This window comes from Meriones unguiculatus, chromosome 20 (assembly GCF_030254825.1).
Source record: "Meriones unguiculatus strain TT.TT164.6M chromosome 20, Bangor_MerUng_6.1, whole genome shotgun sequence".
In the NCBI taxonomy this organism is placed as follows: domain Eukaryota; kingdom Metazoa; phylum Chordata; class Mammalia; order Rodentia; family Muridae; genus Meriones; species Meriones unguiculatus.
The window spans coordinates 19,624,825-19,638,931 of NC_083367.1; the positions used below are offsets into that span (position 1 = coordinate 19,624,825).

Sequence of the window (14,107 nt, forward strand, 5' to 3'; positions counted from 1 at the left end):
TCACATTAATTGTCAATCAAGAAAGACGCACCACAGGCTTTCCCACAGGCCAACCTGATGGTGGCATTTTCTTTATTGAGGTTATTTTCTTCTCAAATGACTCTAGGTTGGTCAAATTAGAAAAACACACTAGTCCAGCACACTAGTCCAGACCAGAATTACCAAAGCATTTTCTTCAAATTTATGATACAGAGAATCAAGAACTAATAAATGGTTACTGTTTGAAGCTCCTAAGCTTTCAGCATAGCTAATTATAGCATAATATCTAGTTGATGTGCTCTTTAACCATGACTAAATTCATATTTTTCTACCTTTCTTCCTCACTAGTCTAACCTCAGTTTAATAAGTTCCATAAACTATTTTCTTGTATATCTTTACCAGGTAAGTACTACAGGGTATTTAGAAACAGTTACCACTGTAAATATGGCAATAATGTTTCCTGTTACTTAGCTAGTGTGGTGGTTTGAATGAGAAATGATCCCTGTAGGATCAGGTATTTATTTGAACACTTGATTCCCAGCTGGAAGGCGGGGGATGGGGGTGGTGCTACCTTGCTGGAAGAAGTGACACTGTGGTTGGCTTTTAGATCTTATAGCCTCGCCCTATCTCCAGTTGATTCACTCTTAGCTTACTGCTCCAGCTATGCTTCCCTGCCACCGAGGGCTCATCTTCTGTAACAGTATGCCCCAATAAGCCCTTCCCTCCATAAGTTGCCTCAGTCATAGTGTTTTATCACAGTAACAGCAAAGTAACTAATACAGCCAATCACCAAGTGCAGGGATGATTAGATGTAGAGCTACCCTAAGACCGATCTTATAAACTGCTTTCCGTTAGAGAGGGGAAGGATGTTAGTAGTCATTTCGTCAGGAATGTCAGGATATAAGGTTTCCCTTCTAAAATAACATGTCCTTAGTAACTGAGTTATCAGAGATAAGAGACAAGACCCTAAGATGCTGCACCAAGTGAACAACTGATTCAGGACTCTATCATTTAGCTCCAGAATCAAGTCGAGAGCAGAACATAAGAAAATAAGAAACCAGCTTTCCAAGGAAACTAGCTGAGCCATATCTTAGACAAGATAGATACAGGGTCATAGTGACATCATGGTGACACTTGCCTTTCAAAGTGATGCCTTGATATATAATTAGAACAATGATGCTTGTGACCAGGTTATGGGCAGTTCTCAGTGTCCTCTAAATACAGCCACTGGGCTGACTCTGCAGCAGGCCTTCCCAACCTCCAATCTCACCTCCACCAGGTGCGGTGCCACAAGGCTCCAGCAGCGCATCACGTGGAGCAGGGGACGCGCTTTGCTCCTCACAATCCTCAGCATGGCATCCCCCAGGCGGAACAGGTGCAGAGCACTTTTGCGATCCTGCGTAGACTTAACTTCCCCTACGGGAAGGTAAGATGAGAAAACCCAAACTTAGGTATAGGTCAGAGGGCTGCAGCACAAAGAGAAGCTGAAAATCAAGGCAGTGTTCCCGGATAGCAAGGCAGTTTCAGGTGGCTGAGCAAGGAAGGAAAGAGCCTTCCATTCAAAATCAGCAAGCTAGTTCACTGGGCAGGACCAGAATGTCTCCCTGACTCAATACTGTGTTCATAGAGAAAAGCCAAGGATTTTTCTCTAATCCATAATGGCCTCATTTATAAAACAAAGGGTAAATAAACCTATTCCTTAAAAGCTCCCATTATCATTAAATATGATGACCCACATACAGTGCTTAATATGGGGCCCAGCAGAGATGAGTGTTTTTGTTTGTTTGTTTGATTGATTGATTTGTTTGTTTTTGTTTTTTTTTTAATTATTGGTTTTTTGAGTCAGGGTTTCTCTGTGTAGCCTTGGCTGTCCTAGACTCACTTTGTAGACCAGGCTGGCCTCAACTCACAGAGTTTGCCTGTCTCTGCCTCTCTGAGTGTTGGGATTACAGTATCACTCTGCCTGGCTATAGGTGAGTGTTTTAAACTGTAATAATTATGATTATTACTGTCATCTTTCACACACGCTGTTGGCATCAAAGACTGGAGCTATTTCTTCCTTACTTACCAATAGTTTCTTTCAGGGAAAATTACCTGGCATTGCCAGAGAGTAATCGACTGTGTCTGTCACGGAATAGAAAAGCTGGGACTGGGATGCTTTCTTTAGCTGGTAGAGGAAACCTCCCAAGGCAGTTAAGTTCAACTTATCTGTAGCATCATCAAAGAGCCTGGGTGCAAACAAACATATGTGTTATGTGGGAACAATTCATCAAGGACATTTGACAGAATAGTTGTTGTTGATATAATTAACAAAAATGCCGTGAAATCATGGCAGACAAATGGATGGTATTATTACAGCCATTATTAACCATGAGATTCGGATACAAAGAATACCTCAAAGCATACTTGGGGAAAAAAAAACTTTGCAGCTTTAGCCCTCCTAAATTATTTGGTAAGAAGGTGAAAGATGACAGAATATTGTTTCCAGAAATCCCAGGCTACATGGGGGATATGTAAAGAACACACATTAGGGCCCTATAGCCACACTACAGTGAGCTATAGTTAATTACAGTTTATTCACTTTGTATCCCCCCGTCCCTCCCTCTCTCCTCCCCTCCCAATCCTGCCTAATGACTATTTGTCGAGGGGATAGATAAGGGGATGTAGCGTGACTGGGGATCACAAGTACTGCCGGGATCACGACGTGTTCCCAAACAGTTGAAGCAATAGATGATTTCCCTTCTTTACCTTAATGTGGCTCTAAGACATCATTCTAAGAACATACTTCTGGGTGGGATATTTTTTCTTTTTTTTTTTTCATGAGCGTGTATGCATGTATGTGTGTGTGTGTGTGTTTTGAGGATATACATGTGTGTGCACATGTGTGTAAACCTGAAGTTGACAATGATGTCTGCCATGGTCTTTCCCATTCCACTAATCTCTTGCTGTAGGTCCTAACTGAATCCAGGGTTTGTCAATTTCTGCTAGCATAAGTAACGGCTTGACCTAGGGATCCTGTCCTTGTCTCCCAACTGTTATGATTCCAGGGAGCTACCAGGTCTGCCTGGCTTTTTATGTGAGACCTGGGAATCTGAACGTTGATTCTCATCCTTGTGCAATAAATACTTTGTCTACTGAGCTATCTCTACAACCCACAATATGGGATTTTGTAGCAAGAGTCACCAAAACTGAATCTTTCCTATTTTCTGAGCCTGGTTCTAGGTACTTTAAAATATATTACTTAATTCAACCTCATAACCACCCCATGAAAATTACCTTTAAAAAGAACCTTATTTTACTAGTAAGGAAGCCAGGGTCCAGTAAGTTGCCAGACATGACAGTAAAACCAGAGACTTAATTTCAGGTACTCCAATTCACATCTGGAACTCAGGCATTAGAGGAAGTTTCATTCAAAGGATGGTGTGTGGAAGGAGGAAAGACAATGTTTTCAGAAGATGGAAAGAGGGCTGGGAGATGTTCAGTTGATATCAATTGATAGTGTTCTTATAAGCCCAAGAACATGAATTCAATCCCTAGAGCCCACATACAAAAGCAGAGTATAGTAGCTCACACTTAAGTAATCCCAGTGTGGAGGAGGGAGACACAAGTACATATCAGGAACTTGCTGGTTGGCCAGCCTAGCCTACTTGATAACTCTAGAGGCCATGAGAGATGCTGTCTCAGAAAACAAACAGAAAAGGTGGATATTATCTGGAGGACTGGGAAGGTTGTCCTCCACATACATGTATACACACACACACACACACCCACATACACACACACACCACATGATGGAAAACATCTTCAATAGCTGGCTAATGTATCAAGTTGTCCCCAGGCAGATTTTGAGGCCAAATGAATACCAGCATAGCCAACAGGCAATCCCCGCTTTAAGGATCCTCAGGGTGAACTGGCCTTGCATACCTGTCGGCCTGGGTGGAAAGGCAGAGCACTACCTTGGCAGCACTGTTCCCACTCAGACTACCTCCCCGAAAATCTGAGGTCCGGCCATGGCTACATTCCCGAACAAGCTCCTGGATGGAGTGTGGCTGGACCACAGGGGCTGTGTTCAGGGAGAGGCCTTGATCCAGGCTCTTCTCCTGGGATGAGCTCTCACATTCAAGGTCCCCAAGAAGGCCAGAGCTCCCAGATGTCTTCCGTGACTGATGAATGGTCAGAGGGTGCTGGGAGATGCCGTCGCTGAAGTGGGTGTGCTCCAATGTGCCCACATACTCACATACCCTAGAAAGAGTCAAACAGGAAGTGAATCCAGTAGCCCAGCACTGACAACTCTATCCATCCCACAGTAAGATAAAAGGAAATTCAGCTAACCCTGGAATTTGCCCCACTTTTTCTCCTTTCCTCTTACCATATTTGACACTGACATTTCCTCACTATGTATGATACTACTTAGAGATAGAAAGTTTGTTTTGAGTTGGACCAGTCTTGCCATGGGTGAGGGAGTCTTCAGATTCTCTCACCTATCACCCTGCTGAGAAGAATATAGGCAACTGAGCCCTGTTCATCACTCCTGTGTTGCTTGGGTCATGTCTTTACTAGACTGCTTGTTTGAGAAATTTCCCCAAGGAATCCTCTCTCCCTCTGTACTATGCTCTGATTAGGAGCTGAAAAGCACTTCCTTATAAAAGGATCCCAAAATGAACATGCCCATAGCAGGCAGGCTCTGTTGACACAGTAGATGTGTCTGATGCTCATAGCTCCATATACCTGTGTCCATGTAGGGAATGGTGCTGAGGGGACATCTCCTAGCATGGCATAAACAATGGACATGTGCAACTGCCAACTTCCAAAGGGTTTGTTCCTAATTGAATTTGAGATTAAGATGCTTTCTAAGACATCTGTTATCCCAGATAATTTAGCTGTGTCACAGGGCATCCTGATAAACTACTCTGGTGTTCCACAGTGAGAGAATTTGTTGAATTCACATATATTTCTTTTGTGCCGCCTGAATCTTTTCCCTTTGTTTCCTGCTAAGAGCAAAGCAAAATATCTGGTCATCAGCTACTTTATCACATTCCGTTTTGCTCCAGGATGCTTCATCCTGGTCCTTTTACATGGCTCTTCTCAAGTTTGTTGGTTTTAGAACCCTGGTATATGCACGTTCTTCTCTTAGGAACTCAGCTAGTACTTGGGGCTATATTTGTTTTAGGGAAGTTGAACCGAACTCGGCTCTTACTGGGCTATCATGCAACTGCTCTCCTTCCATGGCTGATCTGCTTATAAGGCATTTGGATGTCATGCCTCAGATAGATGATGCATAGATTAAGGTATAGCTGATCACCTTTCTTCTTCCCTTTTTCTACTTTAATGCTGATACTTGGGGAGATACAGTTCTTGTCTTGGACTTAAGAGCTTGACTATGGGGTTGTCATTTTGTCTTTATTTTACAGGTGCTGACTGGGAATGCCTTCACTTTTATGCCAGAAAACGTAGAATAAATTTTTTAGTGGTCTTTTGCACAGATGTACTGTTGTGTTCTTATTTTTCTTTGTCTTAGTTAAACTAGATTTCTTTAACAGGGTGTGGTATAGAATGATGTGTGTTACCCGGGTTCTTTCTTTTTTTATATAGAAAGGACATTAATAAAAACACAGCTGTGATATTATTGGCTCCTGAGAACATTTTAGACTTGTATCCATTTAAACTGAAAGGATGTCTTTCATCCACACTCAATAAGCCAGCTACTTCTTCACTTGTATAATACATCTGTCTGTCATGGCAATGTCAACAGATAAATCACAATTCCCTGAATCCAGTTCTGCCATTCTGTTCTCTAAAACATACATTCAGCAGGTCCTTATCTCTTATCCTCCTTTCTGTGTCTCACTAAGAATGTATCTGAATGGTGAATGCTCATAATCTACGGGGATGCTGGCAGAGCCTGGAGTCTACACCCCCTCTACCATCCCAGGCTGTCCTAGGCAGGGTCTGTGCCATCAGGGGTGGGGACACCATCATGCACCTGAATACGTGTGGCCAGCAGTCCGGGTTGTGGCTTCCCATCTCCAGGCCTACGCTGAGGATGGCATCCATGCACAAGACGTGGGCTGTGTGCAGCCACACCCCCTGCACCTTCCCCATCTGCTCCAGTTTCTGCTCCACTTTTAGTTTCACTGTGCCAGAAAGACATTTATTAAAATAGCAGTCTGAGTAAGGGAGACAGAAAGGGAGAGAAACAGGATGGAAATGAAAGAGTGTGTTGTCATGCAAGAGCAAAAGGGAAATGATATACTTCACTGGCTACAAGCACCTCTTCAGCTGGTCTCCATGGTTCACATGCAAAGTACTGGTCAAACAAGTCCCCATTCACTGGTGACCCCTGCTCTGTGGCTCTAATATCAGATGGACCCTGAGGTAGGTACAGTTCCTTTCAGCCCACCCAGGGGTCTGGGAGAGATAGCAGTGTAGGTGGCTTCATGTGCTAACTCCAGCCAAACCATAAATTTCCAGACCCTTCATCCTCCTCTGTGCACCCAGATTTATAAATATCAAGAAATCCTTGGTGGTACATAAGTGTCTCTGAGATTTTAAAATATTATTTATGCCTTACGACGGTCATCTCAAAAACTATTACATGTATTTGGAGCCCAAGAATGACTTCTTTTCAAGTAAAATCATGATGTCATGTCACCCCCAATTTCACATCCACACCTGTGAGCTATAAGTAATGCTTTATTAAAATAAAACAGAGTAGCAATAGCTGAGGAGTGATGCAAAATTTGATTTTGCACGTCAGTTATGCTAAATGACAAGACAAGGCAAAATGGCAGTATAGTCCTTACAGAAAGCTTTCCAGTCACTAGATCTGGTGGGTGATAATTCAGAACTAAGAAATACAGAAAACTACTTTCAAGAAACTTAGCCATTTTCATTATATAAAGAGGTTATTTTTAGAAAAATACTATTTGCCTCATGAATATAAGACCAATTTTATTTTGTAATTGTATTTATTCTGTATTTTTAGCTTTGCATGTGAAGTGTGTTGTTTTAAGAACTGCACTTATAAGATTAAACATTTAAAATATTTATTTATGTGTATAAGTGTTTTGCCTCTGTGTATGTATCTGCACATGTGCGTGCTGGTTCCCTCAGAGGTCAGAAGGGAACATCAGAACCATACAGATGGGTGTGAGCCACCATGTAGATACTAGAAGAGCAGCTAGTGCTCTTAACAGCGGAGCCATCTCTCCAGGTACAAGAACTCTTTTAAAGATCCATTTTAATTATTTGTATGTGTGTGGGTGGGTGTGAATGTGTGCACACACATATATGTAACTGCACATACCTGTGCATGTGCAGAGATCTGAGACAGGGTGTTGTATCCCTGAAAACTAGGGTAGAAGGCTTTTGTGTTATACCTGGCTTTTAATGTGGGAGTTAGGATCTGAGAATTCTGCTCCTTATGATTGAACAGCAAGCATTTTAAACAGCTAAGCCATCTCTTCTGACCCTAGAATTTATATTGTTTAGATAAGTTCTTGCTGTGTAACACAGGCTGGCCTTAAATTTGTGATTCTCTCACCTCAACTTTTTAAGTTCTGGCATAGAGATATACACTACTTCAGTTGGCTAAATGTAAAGATTTTTGTGTAGTTGACAGATATACAATACTTAAGTAAACTTTGATTCCTTTTTTCCTCTTTCCCCAGATCTACAAGAACTACTTTGCTTGTTAACAGGTTTCTAAATATCACTCAGGTTTGTGGAACAGTGACCTAGATTGCTTGTCTCTGCTAAAAATATGCATTTTCTGTCACTAGCTCTTTTACATATCTATGGATAGCATCAGCATAATTTAGATTATGCTTGCATTTCTCCTTCAGCCTGCTGTCTGCCTTGTATCTTCCATTGCTAGTAGGAAAGGCATTATTTTTTCCTCGTGTCTGGAAGATAATCAGCTTCACTGACCCTTTCCAGTGTTCACAAAGGTCAGGTTTTCCTGGGTGAAATTTTTCTGGGCTCCCTTCTATGGATTCTGTTCTCAGAACACGAACCAATTTGCCATCCCTACTGTAACCTGAGGCGTCTCTCATGTGCATTGGTGCCTGATGATGACCCAGGTGGTGGCTCAGCCAGGTAGGCCCCTGGCACGCTTGTTAACAGCCAACTGCAGTTTCCTTATCACTAGCAGCCTGTGGCCCACAGGGGTTAATGACTAGTGGCAATTACCTACTGTTCATCACACATAGAATGAGGACCAATTTCTGGTGATATATGTGGACATGTGCACAGCACAATGAAGGCAGCAGGGAGATCCTGGCCTGCAGCCGTTACCTTGTGCTATGGTATCACTGGGCTCCGGGGCTTCCCTTTCTTCTTTCTCTTCCTGGACACAGGAGGCAGCCGCCATTTGGGCAAGAGCTGAAGCGCAGTTAGCAGCAACCCCTTCAGAGAAGACAAACAGCTATTCCTTAAACTGGGGATGTTCGCCAGATACATACCAGAAGAACCCTTCCTAAATAGGACTTTTCCCAGTGAGTTCTGAAGAGGCCATCCCTGGGCCAAGGGTCAGGGATCCCCACAGGTACCTAGTGCACAGCTCAGCCGTGCGGCTCTCCGCAGCCCATCAAGGCTCATACAGATGGCATCTCGCTCTTTCTGGTTCTGCTCTTTGATGCCTTCGGCTCCTAGGATGAAGGCCAGACCCTTGGAACTTCCTGCCATTCGACCAGTCAAGGGAGTTGATAGAGTATCAATCAGGTTCTTCCAGCAGCCAACCAAAATATAACGGGCAAATGCAACACCTACAAGAAGAAGAGGTGTTGGACCACTTTCCAGAGACAAAAGAATGACAAAGAAGGACCTGGGGTCTTCTAGGCCTCAGGTAAGCAACTCTGAGTTACATGTACTTCTACAACAGGAAACACAATTTATTAGATTGTGTTGGGTCAGGTTTCACACAGTGTTCATAAATAATGAATGTGTGATCACTGTCTCAGCTGGGCATTTTCATTAGCTATCTTCACCCCAAGACTAAGTCATAATTCATTTAAGTCACTATTGCTGGTAACATGTGTAATGTATGTACATTTTAAACTCAAAGTTGAAAGTCTTACCTGCTACCATGGAGTCATCAATTCTTCTGCTCTGGGTAAAAGGTGACTCCATTGAAGCTGATGCCATCAACTGGCCACCAATTGCACTGCTCTCTAAGCCATCAATATCTGCCAATTAAAAGGGGAAATTCATCTTCAAGTCTTCCCTTTTGGTGGGCCAATCAAAAGTAAACAGCGCCCACCACAATATTCATGTCTTTTCAACCAAAATCCATCATATTTATTACATGTGAGCTATAGAGCCACTTTTCTGAGATTACAAATGTTGCTTTAGTCTCTGTCTGTTTTATTTCACTGTCAAAGCATTCTTTTATGTGTTGTTTGCTTTATATTTTAAAAAATAAGGCTAAACTCTGCCTCTGCTATTTACATAAAATCTATTCAGTCAAGATGTTTTCATCTTTGGATCCTGTTTTTATTCAAAATTATGGTTTTATCACTAATCATACACATAGAGTACTCTAGCACACGCACGCATGCACACACACACACACACACACACAAACATTTTAAAGAGGTCTGTATAGAGCAGACTGGTTTCAGACTTGCTAACATCCTATATCTGTTTCTCATGTTCTAGACTAAAATGAATATATAATCATGCCAGGTTGATCTTTTTTTTTCAGAGCTGTTTCTTCAGAACTAAAGAGAATAAACCTCTTTGGTCTGATAAGTTTCATTCTAATTACAAATGCATTGATGATGTTTTACAATTCTCGAACTGTTTCACTTAGTTTTCTTTCTTTCTTTCTTTTTTCATTTGATTATCTCCAACTATTCAAACCAGAAAGGCAGTATACTATTTTCCACAAAAAGGAAATTCTGTGTTTGAAGCAGAAAAAGGTATAATTTCCAGGTGTTTGGGCTAAGACCCAAGTGTAAAAGTAGATAAACTTCCCAAGTCGATATATCTGGCAAAGGATAGAATTGGGTTTAGTATTCATGATTTCTGACTGGCATCTGGGCCTCTCTCTTTAACACCATGATGCATTTCAACATGGGTTCTTAAACTATGTCCTTCAAAGTTTTGTAAGAGTGAATTTCTATCTACAAAAACAGCCCAACAAACTCCTTCATATTCTGGCAGGAAGGGACTAATCTGACATTGAAAAGTATGGTTTCTGCTTATCTCTGAATGAAGAGGACTTTTAGGCATGAGCCAGGCACTCCATTACCTGAGCACCAAATTCCTGCCTATAAAATGAGCTGATCACGGAATAGAACATATGAATTTGGATGCAACTGATATAGTTAAATAAAACACAGGGGAAAATATACAAAAGGGGGTAGAATAATTGAGTAGAAGATGATGTCAATACATATGTTAAATTTTTTATTTTTATATTGGAAGCCTTCTAGGCAATACATCAGAAGGTAATGAAAGGTAGAAATGTATATGGCTGCTTCTGTAGAAATAGGCCATTTTATTTTTCTGGAATCAATTTAGCTTTTAATCAATGGCCTAATGACATTTACCAGAAATGACGATTTTATCCAGGTTATAATAGCTCCTATGTACTGAGTACAAGACCAATGAACTCAAGCAATGTGAAATTAAGTATAAACTTTTCCATTTCCATAAACGATTTGCCATGTTACAAGAAGTAGCCAGTTAGGGGATGGTCAGTGCCTCCCTTGGTATACAATTGGAGGATCAGATAGTTATCACATCCTCTCTTGTTGGTTCACATCTGGAATTTGCTATAAAGATTTATAGAGTTAATTATTTTATCTGTGTCAGTACTTTGCCTGAATGTATAAATATGGACCAAGTGCAAGCCATGGAGGTGCCTTTGGAGGTCACAGAAAGGCAGTGGATCATCTGCAACTGACATTAGAGATGACTGTGAGCTGCCATGTGGGTGCTGGGAAAAGAACCCTGGTCCTCTGCAAAAACAGTAAGTGTTCGTAACTGCTCTGCCATTGCTCCAGCCCCCACAGAACCTTATTTTTGTTGAATCATTTCGAAAAGACTAGATATTGCTAGCATTAATCTGGAATTAAATAACTTTCCCATGGACAGAACAATTGAGCTTCCTCTAACATAATGGCTGGTTAGCAGTGAATACAGCTAGGGTGAATATAGCTACAGTGGATAGTCTGCTATTCCTTTCACATCTTTTGAATGCCTCTTTTTATTAAGCATTGGATAAGAGATTCATAGAGATTTTATTTTGCAGAAACCTGGTATTTAAGATCCTCAGATGAGTTCCAAGACACATAAACACTCTAGTCAGTACTCTCTACCTTAATGAAGAACATTTGTGGAAACAGATGGAAATCAAACATTGATTAAACTAAATGAACATCTCTTAAATATATGACTGTTTACAGTGTTTGTCTGTGTACATGTTTGTGTGTGTGCATGTGTGTATGCATATATGTGTGGAGATCAGAAATTGATATCTGCTCTCTTCCTCAGTTATCTTCATCTTCTAAGACAGAGTCTCCCACTGAAACTGGAGAGCTCTGTGATTCAGCTAGATTGGCTGCCAGCAAATGCCAGGGATCCTCTGTATCTACCTCCTCAGAGCCAGAATTATAGGCACCTACAGCTATGCCTAATCTTCACGTAGGTGCTAGGGACCAAACATATGTCTTCCAGATGATTAAGCCTCTCTCCAGTCCCCACGAACGATTATCTTTCAAATGGTATGAACAGAACCGTGATTAATAAAGTACAAATTGGTCACTCGTCTCATGATGCTGATCTTCAAGATGTGGAACTTAGACTTGCTCTTACCAATTCCATCTTGATTCTAAAAGAAAAATTCCAGATTCAAGAAAATGCTAGGACCCTGCTCCCAAGGAGAGGCTCCACTGCTTCTCTCTGCTTGGTTCCTAATTAGCACCTTACCTTCATATTCAGGATTCTTGGTTTCCTCCTGCCAGTTTCTGACTTGGTCACCTCTGTAAGAGCCTTGTCAACCATAGATAACATGATATACTTTTACTCAACAGATCCTTTCAGCTACACTATCCAGCTTTATTCCCACCCTGCACCTGTGTAGTAAATGGCTGATAATCTTTGAGATGCAGTAAATACTACATAAGGCATTTGGTATAGGAACATGCGCCATATGTCCCATGAGCCATGGGAGAACAATTCAACTGGAAGTTAATCTGGGAACTCAGAACCAATAAAAAAAAAAAAAAAAGGTTTGAAAGTTTAACTTATCTGATGAACATATCAAAGCTTTGAACATTCTTGGTAAGCATAAAAAAACCAGAAAGTTCTATTTTTTTTTTTTTTTGCTGAAAATCACCCCAACCCTGAGATAATATATACTGCTCTCTTTGTGTTCACTTGAAATTTCTTGTTGTTAAAAGGGATATTAAAACATTTGACATTGTAGACAAGGATGATGGGAAATCCAGCATTTGGCATTATTTTAAATTCTGGTACAGATGGAAAAGGAATACTGATAGGAAATAGAAACGAGACCAGGTATAAAATCAATAGCCTCACATTACCAATGGCCAAATCTCAGGAGCACTGAACAATGTAGGATATCTATAAGCATGTTAGAGCTTCCAGGAACAACTTCGGGCCTGTGTCCAGAAAAGAAAAGCCCATGGATGAGCCTACAGCATTATTCTAACAGCTGAGGATGTTAACTTAGCCCCCTCCAGTGGTGACAGTGAGCACAACAGGTTTCCCATGATAAATGAGAGCAAGTGCCTGTGAGGTATTTTCATGCCTGCCTGGAACTGTTCCTCAAAGCCTATTCAAATATTGTGGCATATATAAAAGGCCCCAGAACATCAGCTTCCCCCACTACTGAGCAGCCCATGATCCTGGCACAAGCCACTCACCGGTGAGCATGGTGATAAGGGGAAGGCTGTTGTCCTCAGGGCTGCCCCAGTAACCAGCTTCTCCCAGCATGTTTCTGTCAAGCACCTGGTGGTAGAGCTCCTCAATCCAGGCCGGGGAGAAGACCATCAGCACGCCACTGGTCTGCACCTGTTTCATGAACTCTTTCTGCAGAGAGGCCATGGAAGAGGGCCAAATATACATCCATCTGAATAAACAGGTTCCCACACTGCTCCTCCTCCCCATCCTAACTGAACCAGAGCTTTTTATTTGGAGTAAGAGTAACGGGGGGAAAATCTGGGATGCAGAACCCCAAGCTTTACACAGTTGTTTCACTTGTGACATATTCTGACAGACAGCCTGCAGAAAGACCAGGATTCTGCATTTTACATTCTTGTTCTTGGTTGGTGGGAAGGTTATCACCTGCATGGCTACCTTTCATAGTTTCTTCTTATTGCTGTCCCACTAGCATCAGGGGTAGAATAAGCTCTGGAAGGAGAATATGTACCCAAGAGAGACAACCTTCACTCTTTCAATGTCACCAGTTAACCTTGGGAGGTTATATTTCATTCAAGAAAGAAGCAATCATTGAATCTTTTCTGAAGATCCATGATTTAGACTCACAAACTGACATCAAGGAAGTAGCTTGTTCAGCCAAGGGAGGCATCCACAAGATAGTCAACACCCTCCTCACTTTATACCTTACAAAAGGCTTTTTATTAAAACCACAAGTGATCACTGTGCGACTTCACATCCATGCTCTCTAACCTCCAGACCGGCAGAGGCATGAATACTGCAGAACAATGTGGCACAGAACACACTGGTTACTTTCTCCCTAAATACAAAACAGTTGGCTGCACAGTGGTGGCTGATATCAGAGCTTGCACACGGGAAACCCATGCCAGAGCTCATGCTCACCATGATGCCTGGTGCCAAGTTTGGTCGCTTCCGGTAGTAGTCACCATGGGAGAGCTTCAGGTTGAGCAATAGGGCGAAATGTGCTGCTGTGTACAGGCTGTCTGCATTCATCAGCATCTGAAAGCTCAGGCTACTGCCTCCATCGAAGCTAGGAGAGTGCATCATACCTATGGGAAGGAAAGAGGACATCTGTGGGGCTGCCTCCGTGTGCTGGAACCTGCACTTGGAGAGCGAGAAATAGATTCCACCAACAGAAACTCCACTGTGCAGAACACTTTCATCAAGTGCTGACTACCAGCCAGGATGCTCACAGGAGCAG

At 41.9% G+C, this 14,107-nt stretch overlaps 1 protein-coding gene across 1 annotated transcript in view; it reads right to left on the reverse strand.

Annotated features, from left to right (window-relative positions):
* Arfgef3 (ARFGEF family member 3) overlaps positions 1-14,107 on the reverse strand; it is a 169,006-nt gene that overhangs the window by 45,127 nt on the left and 109,772 nt on the right. The window contains exons 13-21 of the mRNA XM_021658764.2: positions 13,789-13,955; positions 12,873-13,038; positions 9,057-9,164; positions 8,529-8,744; positions 8,275-8,385; positions 5,963-6,113; positions 3,904-4,221; positions 2,074-2,207; positions 1,250-1,395 (exon numbers count right to left, since the gene is read on the reverse strand). Of these exons, the coding sequence (XP_021514439.2) occupies positions 1,250-1,395; positions 2,074-2,207; positions 3,904-4,221; positions 5,963-6,113; positions 8,275-8,385; positions 8,529-8,744; positions 9,057-9,164; positions 12,873-13,038; positions 13,789-13,955 (1,517 nt within the window). The remainder of the gene's footprint in view (positions 1-1,249; positions 1,396-2,073; positions 2,208-3,903; positions 4,222-5,962; positions 6,114-8,274; positions 8,386-8,528; positions 8,745-9,056; positions 9,165-12,872; positions 13,039-13,788; positions 13,956-14,107) is intronic.